The sequence below is a fragment of the Ursus americanus genome, chromosome 7 (assembly GCF_024610735.1).
Source record: "Ursus americanus isolate L20-20 chromosome 7, mUrsAme1.1.p, whole genome shotgun sequence".
Taxonomy (NCBI): Eukaryota; Metazoa; Chordata; class Mammalia; order Carnivora; family Ursidae; genus Ursus; species Ursus americanus.
The window spans coordinates 2,355,785-2,379,370 of NC_142133.1; the positions used below are offsets into that span (position 1 = coordinate 2,355,785).

The 23,586-nt window shown below is 35.5% G+C and overlaps 1 protein-coding gene across 3 annotated transcripts in view; it reads right to left on the reverse strand.

Moving 5' to 3' along the window:
* Positions 1 to 23,586, reverse strand: part of LOC123776081 (E3 SUMO-protein ligase RanBP2) — a 79,707-nt gene that overhangs the window by 23,916 nt on the left and 32,205 nt on the right. For all 3 annotated transcript variants that reach the window (XM_045771864.2, XM_045771863.2, XM_087863228.1), the window contains exons 5-19: positions 18,303 to 18,533; positions 17,827 to 17,972; positions 15,933 to 16,125; positions 15,035 to 15,122; positions 13,012 to 13,221; positions 11,869 to 12,050; positions 11,603 to 11,778; positions 11,289 to 11,412; positions 10,454 to 10,615; positions 10,056 to 10,193; positions 9,830 to 9,976; positions 8,800 to 8,979; positions 8,637 to 8,720; positions 4,423 to 4,558; positions 837 to 931 (exon numbers count right to left, since the gene is read on the reverse strand). In XM_045771864.2, coding sequence (XP_045627820.2) covers positions 837 to 931; positions 4,423 to 4,558; positions 8,637 to 8,720; positions 8,800 to 8,979; positions 9,830 to 9,976; positions 10,056 to 10,193; positions 10,454 to 10,615; positions 11,289 to 11,412; positions 11,603 to 11,778; positions 11,869 to 12,050; positions 13,012 to 13,221; positions 15,035 to 15,122; positions 15,933 to 16,125; positions 17,827 to 17,972; positions 18,303 to 18,533 — 2,292 coding nt within the window. The remainder of the gene's footprint in view (positions 1 to 836; positions 932 to 4,422; positions 4,559 to 8,636; positions 8,721 to 8,799; positions 8,980 to 9,829; positions 9,977 to 10,055; positions 10,194 to 10,453; positions 10,616 to 11,288; positions 11,413 to 11,602; positions 11,779 to 11,868; positions 12,051 to 13,011; positions 13,222 to 15,034; positions 15,123 to 15,932; positions 16,126 to 17,826; positions 17,973 to 18,302; positions 18,534 to 23,586) is intronic.

Here is a 23,586-nt window from a genome sequence, read left to right on the forward strand (position 1 = left end):
AACATTATAAGGTAAAGCATTATAAGGTAAAGATATCATCAGGGTATGTACCACAGCAGTAAAAGAAGACATTACTTACAAAGATACTTACAGTTATACTCCTTTCTTGGCATATAATGGAAATTGCCTTAACTAGTAACAAAATCTTAAAAATCCAATTCTACAATAAATGTATAGAATAAATTTCCTCTTCATTCCTAAATAATGTGTCAAATGATGTTAACAATAATGATGATGATGATGGAGACTAACATTTATCAAGCATTTACTAATGTGCCAACTGGGCACTGTTCTAAACACTTTACATAATATCTCATTTTAATATCCTCAAAAACCCTATGAATTAAGGGATTATTATCCTCATTTTACATATGCAAAGAGAGATTAAGAAACTTGCCCAAGGTCACAGCGAGCAGAAGAGCCAGGGTCTAAATGCACCCAAGCCATCTGTCTTCAAAGCTTCATAGCTCAACTATGGTTGTAATACGGGTTGTTAATCAACACCTACGTAAGCCACTTCAGGCCTGAAGTACTTACCACATAGTGGTTCAGCAAGGCCATTCTAGTCCTACTTCCGCCAAAACAAAATGATGAAGGACCCACCACCACCACCACCACCCCCCATTTAGAAAATATTCTAAATGTTCACACTTATTGTAACATAAAAATAAGATGAGTAAGAAGCATAATTTCTGTATCTGGAAAGAAATTTAAAATAGCTGTATCTTATGGGACATATAAGTTTTAATGCTGAACTACTTCTTGAATTTCTTTGAAGGAAGCCTGAACAATTAAAAAGGAGATATTTATAAATGTATAAATTATTCCTTGGTTACCTTTGTGGGAGTAACATTAGCTGCTGGTCTGAGAAGATACTGGGAATTATATGCTGGTGACTGACTATAATATACTGAAGGGCCAGTAGTTGCAACTAAAAAAAAAAAAAAAGAAAAAAAAAGAAAAGAAAGAAAACAGTTAAAAAAGTCTATACTACAGTTAAGACTATCTAGGCAAGAACTATAAATTACAAAAGCAATAGAAATCAAAGAAAGATTTAACTATAGATTTTTTTAAATTTCTATACATCAAAATATACCATAAAGAAGATTATCAAATGACAAACTAGGAAAAACCCCTAAATATGACACATGAGGAATAAGAGAGCAGCACCACAGTGGTCAACAAGAACAAGCACCTCACAACAAGCATCAAAAAAGGAGCCAAGGAGAAAGCATTTGGTCCATTTTCTAAGAAAGGCTGGTATGATATAAAAGCACAGTCTATGTTCAACATCAGAAATACTGGGAATACACTAGTCATAGGAAGGAACCAAAATGCATCTGATTGGCCTTAGGGCCATGTTTTTAAAGTGAGCCTTAAAAATTTGTAGAAAGACAAGGCTGCATCTTATAAACTCAAGCTGAAAATGTTCCAGTCAAAAATCACCTGATAAATTCATGCAAAGAATCTCACAGGTAACACAAAATGTGTTCCTTGGCTTTAAAAAAAAAAAAAAAAAAAGGGCACATCATGACTGACACTCATGTTAATGTCCAAACTATTTGTTTCATTAGTTTTGTATGAGTTTCACCAAGAAACTGACAACTAGAAGACACTCATGTTCATGGCAAAGCTACCAACAATCATCGCTTAATTTGTTTTATGAAAGTTTTATCAGAAAACAAAACAACTTAAAGACCATTTATGCCATGACATGGAAGAAATGGAAATTGTGACCCAAGAGGTGCTAAACAATTGATTCTAGAAAGCCCTGAAAAAGACCTAGAAAAGACTAGTCAAAGACTAGTCAGTCCATTTATGTTCTCTTTACAGTGACTAGAAGTAAAAATTGCTAAAGAAGCCCAAGTATGAATTTGGAAAACTAATGGAACTGCCTGGTAAAGATAGTTATTTTGGAAACATTCTGGGCAGAAAAAAGGAACAGAACACAAAACAAGCTGATGGATATGAGCCAAGAATCATAAAATCTGAAAATTTAACTAGTGACTTTATCAGTGACTAGTGACTCTTAATACTGGGAAAAAAAAATTAAAGTTCTTATAAACCTACTAAAAACAATCTATTACGAAAAAAGTACCGAATAAACAGATAACTCAGGATATATAAAAGAGTATAAGTATTGAACATGCCCAGTATAAAAAATAAAAACTGATACCATTTTTGTTTTTAAAAATTGGTGGTTTTTAGAAACCGTTAATAGTTAACACTAAGCAAGAATGCAATGAGATGGGCACTATCAGATAATGGTGGTAAAGAGTGTAAACTGGCATAGCTTTTCTGGAAAGCGGTTTTCCAACACAAAAGAATTTTTTAAATACCCTAACAATCCTAAGAATGTGTCCACAGCATTATTTATAACAGCAAACTGGAAATAATAAGGGAATAAAATTTGCAGTAGTTCTACATGATGGGAAAACCTGTATTCATTAATAGTATTTTCAAAAAATATTTAAGAAAAATGCTCAGAATTCTAATGTTTAAAAAAAGACTACTCGTCTACATACAACATAATAAGGATAAAAATCTCACTAAAAATTCTTTACATATACAAAGAGAAAGGACGAGAAGGAAATGCTCCAAAATGTTAATAGCACTCTATGTGGTACAGTTAGTTTTTAGTTTTCATTGCTAGTACTTCTAAATATTTCCTATAAGCTTATTAATCATTGTTTTTAATCATCTTACTTTAAAAAGACAAGGAATCTTGGTATATTTTTACTTTCATTAGGAAAAACAAAATCTGTGAGCACAGGAACGCAAAACTGGGGACTTGAGCTCTCCACCTTTCAGGGCCACAAAGCTGCTTTGTGACCTTGTCAATTAGCTGTTTGGGGTCTCCATTTTTCTCAATTGTAAAATGAGGATGTGCTGCTTCTATACATTTCATAGGGTAATTGCAAGAATAAAATGAGACAATGTGAATGTTATGTTTAACAACCAGAAGACCTTTTATGTCTGTACACAGAAAAAATGGAAATTGTGACTCAAAAGGTGCCAAATGATCAATTCCACACAGCACTCAAAAAGCCGTAGAAAAGGCTAGCCAGTTTACTTATCTTCTCTATGCCAGGCTCTACATAGCGCACAGGGTTTTTAAGTGAGCAATGTGTGAACTCTTGACACATCTCATATTTATCTATGACTTATGACATTCATTAAGTTTGACTTCACAAAGATTTCCTATTATTTTGCCTACATTAAAAGACACTGTCAAAAGAGAATAGTGAGGCTGCCGTCAGTATGGCCCTATGGACCATCACATAAATGTGCTCATCTAAACTGGAACATACTATTCTAAATCTTCCCTGGGTTAAAACCAGTTAGGAAAAAAGCATACTACTACCATTTCAGGAATCTATCTCATGTCAAGGAAACCTGTTTTTATCATCATTTCTGGCTGTCTGTGGGCAATATTTCATATTGGCAAGTGGCTTTCCAGTTAAGACCACTGAAGTCTGAACCCGGGCTCTACCAATAATTAGCTGTACAATACGGATAAATTATGTAACCTTTCTAAACCCATTTCCTCATCTATAAAATAGAATACATGGGACGCCTGGGTGGTGTAGTCGGTTAATCGTCTGCCTTCAGGTCAGGTCAGGATCCCAGGGTCCTGGGATCGGGCCCCACATCAGGCTCCCTGCTCTGTGGGGAGTCTGCTTCTCCCTCTCTCTCTGCCCCTCCAATTCCTGCTCATGCTCTCTCTCTCTCTCTAATAAATAAATAAAATCTTTAAAAAAGAATTCACAGTGGTATCTACCATTCTGGGTTACCAAGATTAAAGGAAATTACATGCACAAAGCACTTTTGCACACAGACAACCCACAGGACACCCCTGGTTCATTAAATGTTTACTACACACACACACTCTAATACACATATACAATAATGTGAGGCAAGTTTTATCTCCACATTTCAAACACACAAACTGGCTCAAGAGATCACTATATACAGAGAGCACAACTTCAAATTCCAATACGGCCCAGCTCCAACTCCTTCCTTCTTTGTATGACCACGGTATTTCAAAATAAACAAGATTTCCTATGAATGTCATACCTCTAAGTATATCACCAAAATAAATCCTGTGAAGGTTTTATTTAGCTATCTCTTAATGCACAACAATATCAGGTAACATTTTCCAAAGTCAGGAATAGTTCTACCTCAGTCTCAGCTTCTCTGACATATGTATTAAAGGATCAGATAAAGCCTGTTTTGTTTCTGCTTGGAGTTATAAAAATCTTAGTAATATCAACCATGGCTTAAGAAACATATAAGTAGACATGTATAAACATGTGTATAAACAAATGTATATAGACGAGGTGAGTTCACAAGTTATCTGTGTAAAGGAGGAGGGAGTACAGTGATTTTACTAAAATCTGGATTATCCAGTTGCAAACTAACCTGTTAGCGGAGCCCCATGAAAAGTCTGTGATCCCTGATATCCATCAGGCACTGAATCTGGTCCATAATTCTCCGAAGGCCAACGATGAGGGGACCCTGAGTTACTACTATGTAGTTTCAACTCCTGCATTTCTTTCTGTTGGAAGAAAGGAAACAACTGTAAGCAATTGTATCATGCCAGAAACAATGCTAGAGCAAACAAATATTTTAAATTTAAATACTTTAAATACTTGATGATGTGTTTTTTGAGATTCGACATTCCAGTAAGATCTGTGTATCAGGTGCTCATTTAAGAAAATGATCCTTAATTTGTTAAAACTTATTTCTTCCCATTCTTTCATTCCTTAGTACCGTATTACCTCATTCATTCTAGATTAGAGTTAGCTATCACCTAAACTGATAACCTCCTAGATGGCTTCATCTCCATTTCCATTCCACACTTGCCTAAATTAATCTTTCCAAAGTTGAGGATTCTTTTTTTTTTTTTTTAAGATTTTAATTATTTATTTGGGGGGGAGGGGGGAGACGAGACACAGCACAAGCAGGGGGGAGGGGCAGAGGAAGAGGGAGAAGCAGACTCCTCACTGAGCAGGAAGCGCAACAGAGGGCTTGATCCCAAGGACCCTGGGATCCTGACCTGAGCCAAAGGCAGACACTTGACCAACTGAGCCACCCAGGTGCCCCTGAAGTTGAGTTCTGTCTAAGACACTTCCCTGCTCAAAAACACAAGTACCTACAAATTAAACTTCTCTGATATTCTTGGTCCTCAGAAGTACTGCCCCAAACACCCTTCCAGCACCTCCTTTCCACACTGCTTTCTTCTCCAGTCCATTTGCACTACTCAATATTCCAAATTACCTCTTAATACTAGCTTTCCACCTACACACAACTGATATAACAAAACACTACAAATCCTTCAAGGCTGATGTTCTAATGATCCACTGGGAAAAGGAAAACAACTGATATCTGCCCAGAATATATTATGTATTTAATAATACAGTCCAGACATTTTACTTAAATTCTCAATCCTTACACACATAAACAATATTAACTCACATCTTGAAGGGGGAAAAAAAAAGATGCAGGAAATAGCACAGCCAGAACTCAAACCAAATTTTACACTAAGTATGTTTTCATAATACCACTCTGCTGCCTACACAGAGGACAAACTGCTTTCTAATGGTAGCTATATGGCTACTTATCAGATCTCTGTTGTTTTATAGACAACTAAATGACAACACCTTCCCCAACCCCAGAAACCACAAAATGTCCCTTACAAAACAGGCACTTATCAAGAAACTATTTCTTTTTCCAAAGAAACTACAGTGGTATCAGTCAACAGTCATTTTTGAAAACAGTATCAAATATCTGTATATGGGTCCAGGTATCCAACCAGCTATAAGTGAGGTCGCAGACACATACAGCATGTCTGCTTTCTTCTTCTTAAGTGTTTCCAAATAGATATTTCCCAAAAGCCATAAATACGGAGATCAAAGATATCTTGAATTTTCAAGTTAAATAAGTTTTGCCCCATTCCTCCATCTACTGTATTTAGCCCAGATGCTACACATCCAAAAAAATAAGAAACTGATGGAATCACCTGGGGAAATTTAGTAGTCACTACAGTTTCGAACATGCAATTAATGCAATAATCATAATTTTAAAAATTCAAACAACTAGAAAATGTGCTGAGAACTGGTTTCAACAATTCCCACATTTCAGATGAGAAGCCAAGCGAACAGAAAAGTAAAGAAGTGCCTGGCTCAAGAGCATTACTTAGTGGCAGAGTTAGCACTAAAACCCAGCTTTTCAGGAACACAGAGTAATGTTCCACTACACTTCCACAGAATACAACGCTGGGGGCTTAAACCCATAAGGTAAGCCAAGATAGTATGTAGTATCTTAATAGGCCACAATTATATAAAATTAACATACAAAAATTTGTACAGATTCAAAATTCTGTTCCCCTCCAAAGAGCATTTTTGTTAAGTCTCACACATTGCTGATAACACTGTAATAACTGCACATACGTCAGGATATCTTTGCTGTAATTTCAAAAGTATGGGTGTTTTAGTTCTTGCCCAATGAGCATGAAACAACCGACATATACTTCCAATTCCAAAGACATAAATAAAGCTTCTTTGAGCCTAACAGTTAAGATTACTTTCATACAGCTAAAATAAGATCATGAATACATAACCATTTCCTTACATAATTAAGTCAAATTCTTATGAAAGCAGTAAAAAGATAGACTTTTTGAAACAGACCACATATCAATATCTAGCTATAAAATAAAACACACACAACCAATCAGTCTGAGAAATGAACTCCTAGACCAACGTATGATTGGTTTATTTCACTAGTTCAATCACTTGGGAACCACCTCTATGTCAGGAATGTTGCTATGTTTTGGATTAGAGTCTTTCCCTTTGAAGGATTCACACCTGATGGAGGAAGCAGAAACAAGTAATTTCAAAAATATGGTTAAGGACTAAAGACACATGAAAAGACGCTCAACATCATGGAAATACAATTCAAAACCACAATGAGATACCACCTCACGCCTGTCAGAATGGCTGAAATCAAAAACACAAGAAATAATTAAGTGTTGGCAAGGATGTAGAGAAAAAAGAATCATCATACACTGTTGGTGGGAACGCAAACTGGTGCAGCCACTGTGGAAGACAGTTTGGAAGCTGCTCAAGAAACTAAAAACAGAACTACCATAATACCATACTCCTGAGTATACACCCAAAGAATATGAAAACAGGAATTCGAAGAGATATATGCACCCCTATGTTTATTGCAGCACCATTTACAAGAGCCAAGATATAGAAGCAGCACGTGTCCAATGACAGATAAATGGATTAAAAAAGACGTGATATAATATATATATATATATATATATATATATATATATATATATATATATATATGCACACATACACACACACACACACACAGTGGACTATTAGTCATAAAAAGAATGAAATCCGACCACTTGCAACAATGTGGAAGGATCTAGAGAGTATAATGCTAAGTTAAATAAGCCAGACAAAGACAAATATCATACAATTTCACTCGTGTGTGGTATTTTAAAAAACAAAACAAACGTGGGAGAAAAAAAAGACAAACCAAAAAAACAGACTCAACTATTAGAAACAGGTAGATGATTATCAGAGAGGAAGTGGGTGAAGGAATGGATGAAATAGGTGATGGGGATTAATACATTTATCTTGGTAGGAATGTAAACTGGTGCAGCTAATCTGGAAAACAGTATGGAGGTTCCTCAAAAAGTTAAGAGAGATCTACCCTATGACCCAGCAACTGCACTACTAGGTAGTTACCCAAAGGATACAAACATAATGATTCAAAGGGACACATGCACCCCAATGTTTACAGCAACAATGTCCACAATAGCCAAACTATGGAAAGAGCCCAGGTGTCCATCAACAGATGAATGGATGAAGAAGATGTGGTAAATATATGCAATGAAATATTATTCACCCATCAAAAAGATTTGAAATCTTGTCATGTGCAATGATGTGGATGGAACTAGAGGGTATTATGCTAAGAGAAATAAGTCAAAGACAAATACGATTTCACTCATAGGTGGAATTTAAGAAACAAAACAGATGAACATAGGGGAAGGAAAGGTAAGTAAAGTAAGAGGAAAACAGAGAGGGAGGCAAACTATAAGAGAATCTTAACTATAGGGAACAAACTGAGGGTTGCTGGAAGGGAGGTGGGTAGGGGGAAGGGATAACTGAGTGACTGGCATTAAGGAGGGCACCTGATGTAATGAGCACTGGGTGTTACATGCAACCGATGAATCACTAAATTCTACCTCTGAAACTAATACACTATATGTTAACTTAATTGAATTTGAATTAAAAAATTGAAAAAAATAAAAAAGAATACACTTATCTTCATAAACACTGAGTAACATATAGAATTGCTGAGTCACTATATTGTACACCTGAAACCAATGTAACATTATGTTAACTACGCTGGAATTAAAGTTTAAAAAATTAAAATTAAAAAATGGGAAAGATAATATGGTTAAGTGTCAGGGTAAACTATACAAAACAGTATGACTCTATAGTAGCATGGCAAAGGGACATTTTGAACAGCTTTACAAGGAAGTGAGGGAGTGGTCAAGGAAGCAATCTTGGAATAAGAGAAGCAGAGTTTAGAGATATTAAGTGATTTACCTTTATGGCCTCTACTTGTTGGCAGATCATTTTCAATAAAGAATTTTGATCTTCTGCCCATCGAGGTGGTGTTTTGGGGGAATACTAAAAAAAAAAAAAAAGTATTTAAAACATTTAGAACAGAAACATTCTGCAATGGAGTGATTCATTTCTTTCTACCTACCTTGTAACTTTTACTTGGTGATAGAGAATATATGCTGGGAGATGGTGTAGAATGTTTTATTTCTGAATCTGCATTTCGCAAAGAACCATTCTTATAAAGAGGACCTCCTTCACTATAGTCATCGAGTTCCTGCATGACCGAATTAAGCATCTCTTTTACAGACTCCAGTGGCACAGGCAACTAAAAACAAAAGGCATGAATCAAAGGCTTTAGTTTGCAAAAATAAACTAACAACTCTGAAATAAATATAAAGATTTTATCTTACTAATTTATTTATACGTTCTCACTTATGTGTAATAAGCACTTTATACTTTACATAGGAACACACATGAAAGTGTTGTGTCATCTAGTCTTGACTCTAAAATCTATGATGTTCCTATCCTTTCTATTAACCATAATAATGGTAGAGGAATGTTAACTTGGGAAGTTTTTCCACATGAATAAAATAAGCTGATTTTTATTAATTTTGAGTGGGGAGAGAAACACAGATGCTAGAATGTACCAGACAATATCAATCCTAATGTAAGAGCAGCAACATGAATTGATCAACAAAATACTTGGAAGGTTTAACATAACTAAAGTTAATACCATCATGACAGTCTCAAACTGCTGACAGTAAGAAAAAAAATAATCCACAGCAAATGGTAAAGATGAGAAGAAATGCTCTGAAGGTGTCAGCAACTACTTTCAATCTCAGTGAAATGTTTAATTGCCAGATTCATTAACAACCAGTCCTTAGGCTGCAGTATTTGCTTTGATTACACTGCCAAGGTAACAAAAATAAATGTTCTGCCTTAGAAAACTTTTCTAAATTCCCTAACAAGTATTTTTGTAGAACAAAAAGTTAGACTTCCAAGTTTAAGGAAAAAAACAGCAAACCTAAGACAAAGCAATGCTAATATTTACACACCGTTTCTGTGCATTAATAATAAGTATTACTATTTTGAAATTATCAAAATATAAAGCCAAAGCAAAAAATATTTACCATCCAGTTAGCAATAGTAAGAAAGTACAAAGAGCTTGCACTTACCTTCTTGGCCACTGAAAGACTGGAATCACTGTCATCTAAAATCTTTATTAGGTAGTCCCTGGCCTTTCTCAGGTAATTTTTGCACTCTTCTTGTTCTTCAGGAGAAAGGACATCATTTTCAATGTCTTCTGCTTTTCTATGAAAAATCTATACAAAGAATGCTTTTATGAAACAATAGGTTTTTAAAACAAAAAAACTTTTAATTCACGTACCAATATCTACTTACCAGTGCAAGATTCCAGTAAGAAACAACGTTTTTTATAGATTCAAAAGCAGTCATAGCATCTTCTATATTTCCATTAACTACATCCAATATAGCAAATGTTATGTGTGCTTCTTCCTCGTATTCATCAACTTCAGATGCCTAAACACATTTAGTAATTTTTAGTCCAACTGCCTCTCCCCAGATTATCACACCCAAGTTATTTCCCAAAGATTTTACATGATCTAATTAATAGCTCAGTCTTCTTTTCTGCCATGTTTTGTGACAGCTAGTGGAACTTTGAAAACAATGCAAGGATCAAAGAGACAGGCAATTGATTAAAGCAGTTTATACCTCTATTTCTTTGTTTATAAACTGGAAATCCACATCTCCAGCTCATTCACAAAGGGATCCACCATTACCTGAATGTCTGCACTATGAAAATGTTTAAACAGAGGGTCCGTAGGTTCAGGAATACTGCTCTTCTTTTTGATTGTCTTCAACATTGGCAAAACTTTTTTCCAATAATGAACACTTCTGCCTATGTATTCCCGTTGATCATAAAAAGAATTAAGACCGCTGCCCTAAAACAGAAAGTTAGAAGCACACAACCTAAGGAACACAAATAATAGAATCTAAAAATTCCTTTATAAATGGTCTGAACAACTGGTTAAAATTTCAAATCAAGGCAAAGCAGAATCTCAGAAGTCACAGACCTCACTTTCCAAATGTTGGAAGAAATGAACACCCTAATACCAGTGATCATTCTAGACCCAACTTTTAAACACTTTCAATGATACTACCTAATGAGGCAGCCCTATCTGTTTTTTAAAAGTTGTCATTTTACATAGCCCAAACCTGCCACTCTGTAAGTGTTACAGTTTGGTCGCAGAGTTAAATATCCACACCTAACCTTGTCACAGACTAGACCTCAAATATTTGTAAAGATCTATAATGCCCTTAACCTACAGAGCCATCTGCTACTGACATGTAAAAAAAATTCTGAGGCTGGATAATAATTACCATAACTTACTAAGTAATAATAACAGCTAATACTTACATAACATTGACTATGCCAGGCACTGTTCTAAGTGCTTATATATCAGCTATTAATTATTTTGTGGCAAGATTAAAAAAAATACATTTCACTTGGCATAATGCAAATAAGCTGCTACTGTTTCTTTGATCTAAAAGACTACGGGAAAAGTTTGTTTTTTAAAAATTAGGTAATGAATTCTTACACTTTAATGAACTCACCGTTTTCTGAAGGCATTTTGCCCAATGTACAAGCAGGGCAGGCTGAAGGCCATGTTTTTCCTGGCCCCTTAGTGTGTTTATGTCATGCTGAACTAGAATTCGCAATTTTGCTGTGGTTCCAGGTCTAAAAAAAGTTTAATAAAACTGATTTATAAACACACAGTTCAAAACTTATATGTATGTTAATCATCACATGACAATTAAACTCAATCTTCACATGAGAATTAGACACCTAGGCAGTAAGTTTTTAAATAGGTTTTTAAGTTAAAAACTTACGCAATAAGTTAAAGGAATGTTTTTATTTTACTACTTACACTGTTTTTCTGTGAATTAGATTACAAACTGCATCCCACCAAGATTTTTGTCTTTCTGTACAAAGCTGTTTACATACAGGAAGTGGCAAGCATAGTGGCTGATAGAAGCTATAGTGAGAACTACATTTCTCCTTTAATTGTAAGTGGCTGGTATATATTACTCCAAGTAGAAATACCTGTTTTATTTAAAAAAAAAAAAAGTCAATTTAAGTTAGAAAAAATTAAACAAAATTCAAAATATTTAATTTGTTAAAATCCTTGCTTACTTCAAGATCTAAAATACATATTGATTCCGGTGCATTTGTTTCAAGTCTTGAGGTTTCCTGGGGCAAATGATGAAACAGCTGCTTTAGCCATTTTCGAACTGCAGGTAAGGCAGACAACGAATTCCACTGCAAGCCAAGCCAGGTAAGGTGCTGAAGACTACCATTATGTGCTCGAATGGCACCTGAAATAAAGAGAAAAAACTGGCTTGAGGTTTTGGAAATCTTGCTTGTGCCATCAGTTTTGCCAATTACTCACAATAAATGCATCTTAATTTTATAACTGCTTTTCTATATTAGAGCTGGGGCAAATTCTATGCTAAGCAAAGTCTCATGTTTTTACTAAAGGTACTTACACTTCATATTTAGGAATTTTAACAACAACAGTTATGAGGAAAAAAGCTCCTTTCAAGTCTATCTAAGAAAAAGAAAGGTACTCACTAGAACTCAATAAAACACTGTAGTGACAGAAGCCACCCAGTATGAAATCCTGAAACTATAGATTTTCCTTTCAGTAGAGAGTCATTAAAACAATGGGATACCACTATATTAATCCCTTGGGACAGCAAAGAGATCTTTTCTTCCACAAGAAATTTAATACCGAAAAAGTTATGGGTTTTTGGAAGCATAAAGAGGTACAACCCTTCTGGCAATACGGCAATTTGCAAGAGACTTAAAGGTGTTCATCATATTTACTCCAGTAATTCTGGTTTTAGAAAACTCTACAGAAAGATCTGAAATACAACTACTTTATTTTTCACAGTGAAAAAACTGAAAACATCTTAGATGCCAAACAGCAAACAAATTATGGCTAATTCATATAACAAATTATACTGCCAATAAAGTAGTTATTTACAGAAAGAGATAAACAGGGAGAGAATTCATGAAAGAAGACAATCACATGTACAGTATAAACAACTATTTAGGAAAAAAACATTCCACCACAATCAAAAAGAAGAGCAGGAAAAAAACAAAGCCCTCACACCATCCTACCCCCCCTCCCCAAATACCTCAAAGGAATACAGGGAAATATTAAGTCATTATTTCTGGGTAATGAGATTATGAAATTACTTCTCATTTTACTTTTATTCTCCTAAAAGAAAAGGATTAAGATACAAAATATTTACTTTAAAAGATACAACTTACCAACATCATATCTAGCCAAATCATCAGGCTCTGGTGCTTGTACATCAATGTTTCCAATATCATCATTACCAAGAAATGATCTATCCTTAGGTGACTGACTAGAAAACAGAGCGTCATACAAAGCAGACTGCCCACTTTTATTGGCGAAGGATTCTACAACCTCTTTTAAAAAATCTTGTTTGTCACGACTTAAGTTTAGCAGCATGTGCCCTGAAAAATGAATTATTTCCATCGTTTAAAAAACAGATTATTTTTACTCACATCTCTCAATTGTTTCATTCATATACCCTAAGAAGAAAAAACATGATTATCTCAGAGCTAGCTAACCCTCCAACCCAGCAACCACAACTGAACAAAAAGGGTGCTTATGCAAAAAATGAACAAAGACTACAGGTTTAACAGTTATCTTTACATGCTAGAGTGAAAGAAAGATGACCAGAGTATGTCTGAAAAATCCTGAAAGTACTTAAAATATTTACATTTTAGATGGAAGTGTATCATTTAAGTGGCCACAGAAGAGCAGAGCCAAGCTCAAATTCTCTGATCTGATACACTGACTTTTAAACCTAGCTGGTAAGAATCACCCTTGGAAAAGCTTTAAAAAAAAAAAATAATTATTTCCAGGCCGCACTTCCTAGAGATTGATTCCACAGGTCTGGGGTGAAGAATCTGTTCTTAAAACACTCCCTTGAATGAAGTTCTAGTACATGCTATAACATGGCTAACATTGAAAACACTATGGTAAGTGGAAGAAGTGTCAGTCACAAAGGAAAAGACCACAGGTCGTGTAATTCAACTTATTTAAAATGTCCAGAATAAGGAAATCCAAAGGGGAAGAACATTAATGGTTGCCTTGGACTAGAGGATTTGGGGGAAAATGAAGAGTGACGTGCTAACGATTATGAGGTTTCATTAGGAGGTGATGAAAATGTTCTAAAATTGACTGCAGTGATGGTCGCACAATTCTGTGAACACACTAAAAACCACTGAGTTGTACATTTATATGAATGACATGATGAATTATGTATGATATGAATTCCATCTCAATTAAGCTGTTTAAGGGGGAAAAAAACCCACTCTTTGGAGTAATTCTGCTGGTCAGTCAGATCAGACTTAGCTCTCTGAAAATTTGCAGACAAATTCAGGAACATCCACATCAAAGACATTAAAACACAATTCATTTTACTAACTGACACTCTGCAAAAACATCTAGAAAACATCTACGACAGCCTTCCAAAGGTAGATGAGAGACATAAGGAAAAAAATGTAGTCACTTCTTCAAGGACAGGAAGTAGACCTCCCACAAAAAACCAAGCTGTGGGATAGAGGAGCAATATATGCTTTGACCAGTAGCCTAACTACAGACAAAGCTTAGAGTAACTTTAATACTATTACTTGCTCTATACAAAGTTCATTCAATTTTATACCAAAACTGCTTGTTACATAAAGCATTATGTTTCTTCAGTTCATTGCTTGATTCGCTAGCTACACAAATATCCTGAATGAAGTTTCTGCCTCAACAAAATCAGACTAAATGTAACAGACCTTTAGGATCCATTCCAAATAGTCAAAACCAGGAATAAATTTACAAATTCCAAAAGCCTAACAGTATGTGAGTATGTATCTTCCATCTTCTTTACTATGTCATCAGTTTCTTAAGCGATCATCTCTATATCCTCCACAGCAATATTTTATAAATTACTGATGGTAAATGGCTGGCAAATCAGTTAATTATTCTCAGTTCAGGAAGTGCTTTAAAATATTCAGAATGGAGGCTCTGGAAGCTAGATAAAGGAGGGGTTAAAGAGTTTCTCCATCCAGGAGCAGATAGTATCAAACATTTGTTACCTTCTGAAGGAGACTTTTCTTCTAATACTGTATCTCTTGCCCTCATCCAATATGGCAAAGAGAAATAAGTGATTATGACAAATTATCTCCTAAACAGGTAGATTATCATAAGAAGTGCTCTAACAGAGAAATTTTCCTTTTTTCTTTTTAAAATAAAATTAAACATTAGTATTACCTGATTGGCTCAGACGATCATAGGCCATCATTTCCACCAGATTTTGTCCAACTTCTCCTTTTATTAATTTAATCTTTGGTCTTGGAACCTGATAATTTTAGAATCAAAAGTCTTAATTTAGTGATGCCCATATTTCTAACAGTAAGATGTTCCTTTCTATTACATTGTGCTTTTTTGATGATGAACAGTTAGCCAATGGTTAAACTGAGTTGGAGTTGCAGTTTTCCAAGTGGAAAAAACTGGGAATCACAGAATTTAGGTAATACGTAAAAGGTGCCTACGAAAACTAACTTCTGAGAAATTACTTTCTACTATAAAAGCACACTGTAGACAACACATTTTCAAATAGTATGGATAATGTAGGATACCAATGGGATAAAGTGGGACAGCCAAGAGTATAAAAGGAGTCCAAGCCATACCATATGAAGAAGAGCTGGAAAAATGATGAATAAATAGAATGGTGAAGAGAAAACACAATAGCTCCCTTCAGATATTTAGAAAATTATCTCATAAAAAGAGTTCTATGTTTTAAATAGCACCAAAAGAAAAACACCACCAATAGGCAGCAGGCTGAAAAATGCTATTTTACTCCACGTAAAGAAGCACGAAGACCCAAACTATCAAAAATGGCAGAGTAGAAGAGCAAACTCTTCAAAGCAGTCTTCCAGTTAAGTCACAGCAATACAGACTGCCACCAACAATGCATCAACATTATCTATTTCACCTCACCAGTACTGTATGACTCTTGTTATTTTTCAGCTATCAAATTAACTATTTCATTTTGACTTCAATTCTAGAGATTTATTCATATTTTTACTATACATCAGGACATACATCCATGTGAAATACAACAATCTCTGTGAAATGTCAACTGCACCCAACACTAGAAAAAGCTTACCTGAAATGCTATAAGATAGCACAATGTAGCCAGCTCAGAGAGAGCTCGCCATTGCACTTCACTATGCTGACCCATCTTCAGAAGTAGAGAGCCAGCATGCATGTAGAAATGTCCTTTTACTTCTAAGAAAGTAGTTGAGAGTTCATCATTTCCACCCACACAAGATTTCACAGACTGAAGAGCACTATCAAAACTGCAATATTAAATTATTAAACTGGTATTAAACCTATTGGATTGTGAACAATCAAGGTTTCATGGGTTAATTAAAAATTAAATCAATAAAGGACTTTATTCTAAACTTTATCTTCCACATTCAAGCTAATAATCATTATTCTCTACTTTAGAAATTATGAATCTAGTGTTTATTTTTATTCCACATACTTCCTATACTTCAAGCTTAACCTCTAGAAGGTCTTATTCCAGTTGTTTCCAGCCCTCCAATCACAAAAAAGATACAAATCAAATGACAAGATTATGGACTATGGTGAATTTTTCGTAACTAACCACAATAAAACTGGAAAACTAAAATATTTTCTAGTTTTTCCTTGATCACCTGGTTTCATTATTTAATTCAAAGTTGGAATTTCTCAAATCAGACATGTCATTTTCAAATTATAAGTAAATGATAAGATATTAAGGTTATCAATAACATAATTGCTCTTACTGTATAGATAACTACAGGCCTAAATTGTATTCCTATTATTTGTAAATGTACTAATTAGTGCTTCTATATCCAAATGATACTCAGAATCTTCACTTTGTAAGAAAAGCAACATTTATTAGAAACATGAAGCATGATTTCTAAGTAGGTTTATAGGTGAGTTCCAGGAATTCCTAGAGTTTCTCAAGACCCCTTTAGGGGATCCATGAAGTTTAAATTATTTTTATAATACTACTAAGAAATTGTCTTTTCCATCCTCATTTGCTCATGTAACCAAAAATGTATGCATATATAAGTCACACAAAAGAAAACATCCTAAATATTTTCTAAAATAATCTGAAAGTTAAAATGGTTCTAGACACTATCCTTATGCCACCATCTTAGGACACTAAGAAATTCTTCAAGAAAACTACCCCACCCCCAACACCAGATGGGGAACAAGAATTACTTTTCAAACAAATGGGCAGTCTAAACCAGGGATTGACAAACTATTTCTATAAAGGGCCACATAGTAATCTGGCTGTGCAGGCATACAATCTGTCACAGCTGCTCAACTCCACTCTTGTAGTATATTAGCAGCCACAGATAATACATAACAAGAGGCACAGCTGTGTTCCAACGAAAGTGTATTTACAAAATCAGGCAGTAAGCCATATCTGGTCTACAAGCTGTAGTCAACCCCTGCTCTAAACTAACATTCTTATACAAATCCAAGTGATATTTTTGTTCAATGAAATTTACTTTAATAAAGTGGAGATATGGCCCTCGAAATCAAAATTTAGGAAGAGAGAAAATCGTGTATTATATTTTAGCTGTTTCTAAGCTAAAACATCAAGAGTTTTCTGAAATACTGGTGACACTAACTGCTTCTACTACAACATCTGACAGATGGAAGTCTATTTTGATTTTCACTCAAGATTATATCATTATTGAAATAAAATATGAAATAGCAGTTAGAACATTCATTTTCAGGATTGACTATTAAGCATGCCAAAATTGGATACATAACTATAATAATTTAATCAAGTCTGAACAATAACACAGTTTTCTAAAAATCAGAACCAATTATAATATCCCCACAAAAGAAATAAGATTCCAAGTGGTTTATCGTATTAACCCCTGGGTACATTACAGAAATAGCGATGCGGTAAAGATGTTTACACCAATGAACTAAATCACTACAAAAAGAAAATCTACAATTGACACTGTGGTACTCTCCTTAAGTCAACATACCTTTCCAATAATTCTCTACTTTCCTGCACATCTCTAGTGGAGAGCGTAAGAAGCATAAGGTTAGCATAGGCCAGAAGTAAGTCTTTATTGGTAGTTTGCCAGTTACTTTTATCAGATTCCAAACACTGTAAAGACTCCAGATATTCCTATTTTGTAGAAAAAACAATTATAAAACTTTATCAAGCATTACCAAATTAGTTTTATGCCTATAAACTCCTCTGCCCATCCCTATACTTGTAAAACCATATTAATTTTTACATCAGCCTATGAAAACACCAAAAATATATATATATATTAGTTGTATTTATCTCTCTAATCTACCCATCATAAAATTGAAAACATCCTAGTAAAAAGTTCACTTCATAGTTGCTACACATAAATGAAAGAAATTTAAGTCTTAGCACTGCTTAAACACAAAGGGATGTATATTAACTGTCTACACAGACGTGTAGAGACTCAAAAGAGTTTTTACCTACCTTAAGAGTCTGTACAACACATGAATTCCATTCTAAACTTGAACGCAAAGCTATGTTTTTCTCTGCCTCATGGCAGTGGCCCACGGCATCTTTCAATCTTTTATTTGAGCGATATAGTTCTACTAGACGGATGTTCACATAGACATCATCAGGTCTTGCATAAAGTTCTGACTGAATCAAGTCAAAAAGTTTATTCCATCCATCTTCACCTTTGCAATCTAAAAGCTGTTCCTATTAAAAAAGCATCATTAATTTAGAGAAATACCAGGGCAAGTTTAAATACATCATGGTCCCTATGAGCATCCTAGGGGCACCTGGATGGCTCAGTTGGTTAAGCGTCTGCCTTTGGCTCAGTCACGACCCCAGAGTCCTGGGATCGAGTCCTGCATCGGGCTCCCTGCTCACCAGGGAGTCTGCTTCTCCCTCCCCCTCTGCCCCTCCCCCCTGCTCATGCTCTCTCTCAAATAAATAAAAATCTTAAAAAAAAAAAAGAAGTACCATCCTATATACCCCAACTCTCATGGAAGAGAGCAGCTCCCAGCCCAGAAACTAAACCTCAAGAAATTTATGTGGAGAGAAACATCTGAGATTATATAGTACCAACAGTTGCCCATATACACCTGACAGACTGCAAGGACTATTGCCCCACATCCCTGTACACCCCAGTCACCACCACAAGCTTAGGCCTCCCCAGTCAATCCTCATACAAGGGTCCTTATCCCCAAACTGTTCTGCACCTCCCTAAATCTGACTCAATCTCCTAACCCCCCCTGCTCCCACTTTAAAGCTTCTACTGTTTTGCTATCTTCTCAGTCTTCACCATCTAGCCTTAACTAAATGGAGTATTACCTTAAGATAACCCCCATTACTTCTCTGCCATGGTGACCTTTTCTCTGTTAGCCTATATACAAGTAAAGGAAGTGGGGTTAGTAAACTGTTCACCTCCAAATCCTATCTCCACACACACACCTGTTTACAATCCTGTTTTCCAAAAGACATGCTATCCAGCTCTTCCATTCATTCCTCCTCATGAGCAACTGGAATAAAACACTCCCTTCATTCCTAACAGCCCTCGCTAGTATTAGCAATTGAAAGATATACAAAGATATACAATAGCCTCGCTACTCAGTTCATTAATTACCTCATCTCCATGGATCTGCTCTATACACCAGTCTCAGCCATCCATTTAGGATTGACTTAGGTCTTCAAAACCCGTATTTTGGTCATATCACTTAGATCACTATACCTCTCTTATTTTTTCACCTCACTGTGGGCACACATGACCTTACTGACACATATATTTGTCTCTACCACATGGAAAGAAAGCTTCTGTCAATACACTGGTATCACCAGGTTTTAATTTTCCATAAAACATGTATTTTCCTTTGCTGTCAAGCTAAAATGTCCTAATTCCTAATATCCATAATTACTGCTTCCTTACAGATCCCCTCAATTAATTCCCTCTACCTTTCCTTAGAAAAACCCTACCAACTGCTTTCTCTGTGCCTATCTATACACTAACAGTTGGGCAACAGGGGGTAGGGCATTCAGGAATCTGGGGAGATCACAACCAGGCTAACTGACTACCTTCCATAATCTCAAGTCTCCAAACTCGTAATGCCTAGAACAAAATTATACGTGACCTCGGATTCAAATTCTCCATTCCCTGAAAAGGTTACTTCATACTTCTCATCTTTCCTCACATTTCCCACACTCTCCTTCAACCAGCACTTTCAACTTATGATCACAATTTACCCTTCACTGAGAAAACTGAAGCCATCACTCCACTTTACCTTAGCAACTTGTACTCACCTTTTCACTGCTCCCTCCACATAGCAAAGACCAATCTCTCCATTAATGCTGTTTCATTGCCCTCTCCTTCACCAATCTCTTTTATATCATTTCCATAAACTTACACTTCACCTTTCTAGATCTTCAAAAAAAAACCCTAGACTTCACTTTAGATAAAAGTTTAAAAATTTGTGGGGCACCTGGGTGGCTCAGTTGGTTGAGCATCTGACTCCTGGTTTCAGATCAGGTCAAGATCTCAAGAGTCCTGAGATCCAGGCCCGTGACAGGCTCTGTGCTCAGCAGGGTGTCTGCTGGAGAGTCTCTCTCTCTCTCTCTCTCTATCTCTCTCTCTCTTTCTCTTCTCTTCTCCTCCCTCTGCCCCTACCACCACTCACGCACTCACAGTTTCCCTAAAATAAGTAAATCTTCAAAAAAAAATTTATAAGTAAAAGATTTAACACCTTCATGGGTCCTTTTCAAAAACTCTACTCTCATATTTAAGAGAAAAAGCCCTCTTACCAATATTTTCATTCATTAAAACAAATACCAAAAAAACTATTTTCCTTAAATTTTAGGAGAAATAGAATTACTCTACTAAACAGTTATGAGTCTCATGCATTTCAATTTCAAAAAATGGGGGGAAAAATCTAAGGAAGGTTTAGCTTCAGACAACAGTGTATTTTTTTTAAGTTTTTACTTATTTAAGTAATCTCTACATACAACATGGGGCTCAAACTCACAACCCCAAGATCAAGAGTTGCAGGCTCCTGAAAATGGGCCAGCCAGGCACCCCTAGACACCAGTGTCTTTAAAGTTACTAAGGAGAGGCACTGGGTGGCTCAGTCGGTTAAGTGTCAGCCTTCAGTTCAGGTCATGATCCTGAAGTCCCAGGATCGAGCTCCGCATCCCAGCCCTGCATCCCAGCCTCCCAGCCCCACATCCAGCTTCCTGCTCAGCAGGGAGTCTTCTCCCTCTACCACTCCCTCTGCTCATGCTCGGGCACATACACTCTTTCTCAGATAAATAAATAAAATCTTTAAAAATAAATTAAAAATAAAATTACTAAAGAAAATCAACATCCTTCAGAAGCAGCTATTTTACAATACAAGAAAAATAAACTCCTATCAATATATGTGTTCCTTAATGTCACTGTCATCAAATAAATTGGATTGTCAAGGCCAATAAGGAAATTATGTTTGAGGCTAACACAAAGGTAAAGAAATCTACACATTAGACCTGCCATTTTAGATTAATATTTAAAACCAAGCTGCTTATTATAGAAGAAAACTTGTTGTTACTGGTATTTATCTCTAGGGTTTTTAAAAATATTTCATATTTAAAAATCTGTGCACACTTGCTCATATGAGATTCATAATAGCCAAAAACTGGAAACAACCAAAATGCCTATCAAAAGTAAATGGTTAAACTGTGGAATACATCCATACACAAAATATTACTCAGCATTAAAAGGAACAAATTACTGATACACCCAACTTGGATTGAACTCAAAGGCATTATGCTGAATGAAAAAAAAAGCCATCCTCAAAAGGCCACATACTGCATGATTCCATTTATACAACATTCTGAAATTACAAAATTATAAATATGGAGAACAAATTAGTAGTTGCCAGAGGTTAAGAATGACAGGAAGAAGGGGGTGGGTAGGACTATAAAAGAGGTAGCATGAGGGAGATGTTTGTGATGATGGAACAGTTTTGTACTTTAATTGCAGTGGTGGTTACACCAATCTATACATGTGATAAAATGAAAAATTATACACACACATTATACCAATGTCGAATTCCTGATTTTGATATTGTACTACAGTTTCATAACATGTAGCCACTGGGGAAAGCTGGGTGACATATACACAGAACCTCTCTGTACAATCTTTGTAACTTCTTGTGAAAAATATGATTATTTCAAAATAAATTCTACTGGGGTGGCTGGGTGGCTCAGTTGGTTAAACGTCTGACTTCAGCTCAGGTCATGATCTCAGGGTCCTGGGATAGAACCCTAAGTCAGGCTCCACACTTAGCAGGGAGTCTGCTTGTCCCTCTTCCCTCTCCCTCTGCCCCTCCCCTCATTTGTGCTCACTCAATCTCAAATAAATAAAATCTAAAATAAAATAAATTCTTATGTATATGTTTGTGTACATATACATATACAAAATATGTATAATGGAGGTGAGGGAGCCATTAAAAACAATATACAGTTGACCCTTGAACAATCTAGGTTTGAAATGCACAGTTCTACTTATATGTGAATTTTTTTCAACAAGTACAGTACAGTACTGTAAATATATTTTCTCCTCATAATTTTAAAATGTTCTTTTCTCTAACTTATTTTAAGTGTAGGAATACAGTATAGTTAATTGACTGTTTACTGTTATCAGTAAAGCTTCCAGTCAACAGTAGACTATTAACAAAGTTTTTGGGGAGTCAAAACTTCTATGCAGGGGCTCCTGGCACTCAGTCCATAGAACATGTGACTCTTGATCTTAGGATTTGAGTTTGAGCCCCACATTGAGTGTAGAGATTACTTAAAAAAATGAAATCTTGAAAAAAAAATTATATGCATATTTTCAACTGCACACGGGATAATGGCCCCACCCCCTATCGTTCAAGGGTCAACTACACACTTAAAATTCTGTTTGCCTAGAAAATATGGACAGACTTTCTCCAAAAGAGTTACTCAAGTAAACTATATTTTACTCAGTAAAAAATAACCATTAGAATTGGTCATTGGTCAATATGTTATCAGTAAAAACCTCCTGTTATTTTTAGTAATTATCTATAAGATACTGGAGAAACTGTTATCTTTCGCTTGAAAATTTCATTGTCCACTAACACAGTCCTTTCCATTTTTTTCCCTTAAAGATTTTAAGTAATCTCTACACCCAACATGGGACTCAAACTCACAACCTTGAGATCAAGAGTCACATGCTCTACTGACTGAGCCAGCAAGGCACCTCAACGCTTTCCATTTTTAGATAACAGTTCTTAAAAACCTGTATAATAACCCTAAACTGTCATCCTTTTCACCCAATGAAGCAAAAATTTTCTATCAGAGCTCGATTTAAATCCTAACTCTACCATTGAGCTACAAAACTGTAAAATCCTTCTATTAATCATTTCATTAGGGTAAATAAGATACCATTTGTAAAACATAATAGTGTCTAATGAAACAGCATACGCTCAGAAACGTTTTGGAAAAAAAAATTGTTCTGCCATTTTTTATAGATATAATTGACATATTAACATTATTTAAGGTGTACAACATAAAGATTTAAGACATGTATCTAATGACATGATTTCTGTAATAAGTTTAATATCCATCACTTCACACGGTTATAAATTATTCTTTTCTTGGGGTGCCTGGGTGACTCAATCGGTTAAGTGTCTGCCTTCGGCTCAGGTCGTGATCCTAGGGTCCTGGGATCAAGCCCCAAGTCAGGCTCCCTGCTCACCAGGTAGTCTGCCTCTACCCCTCT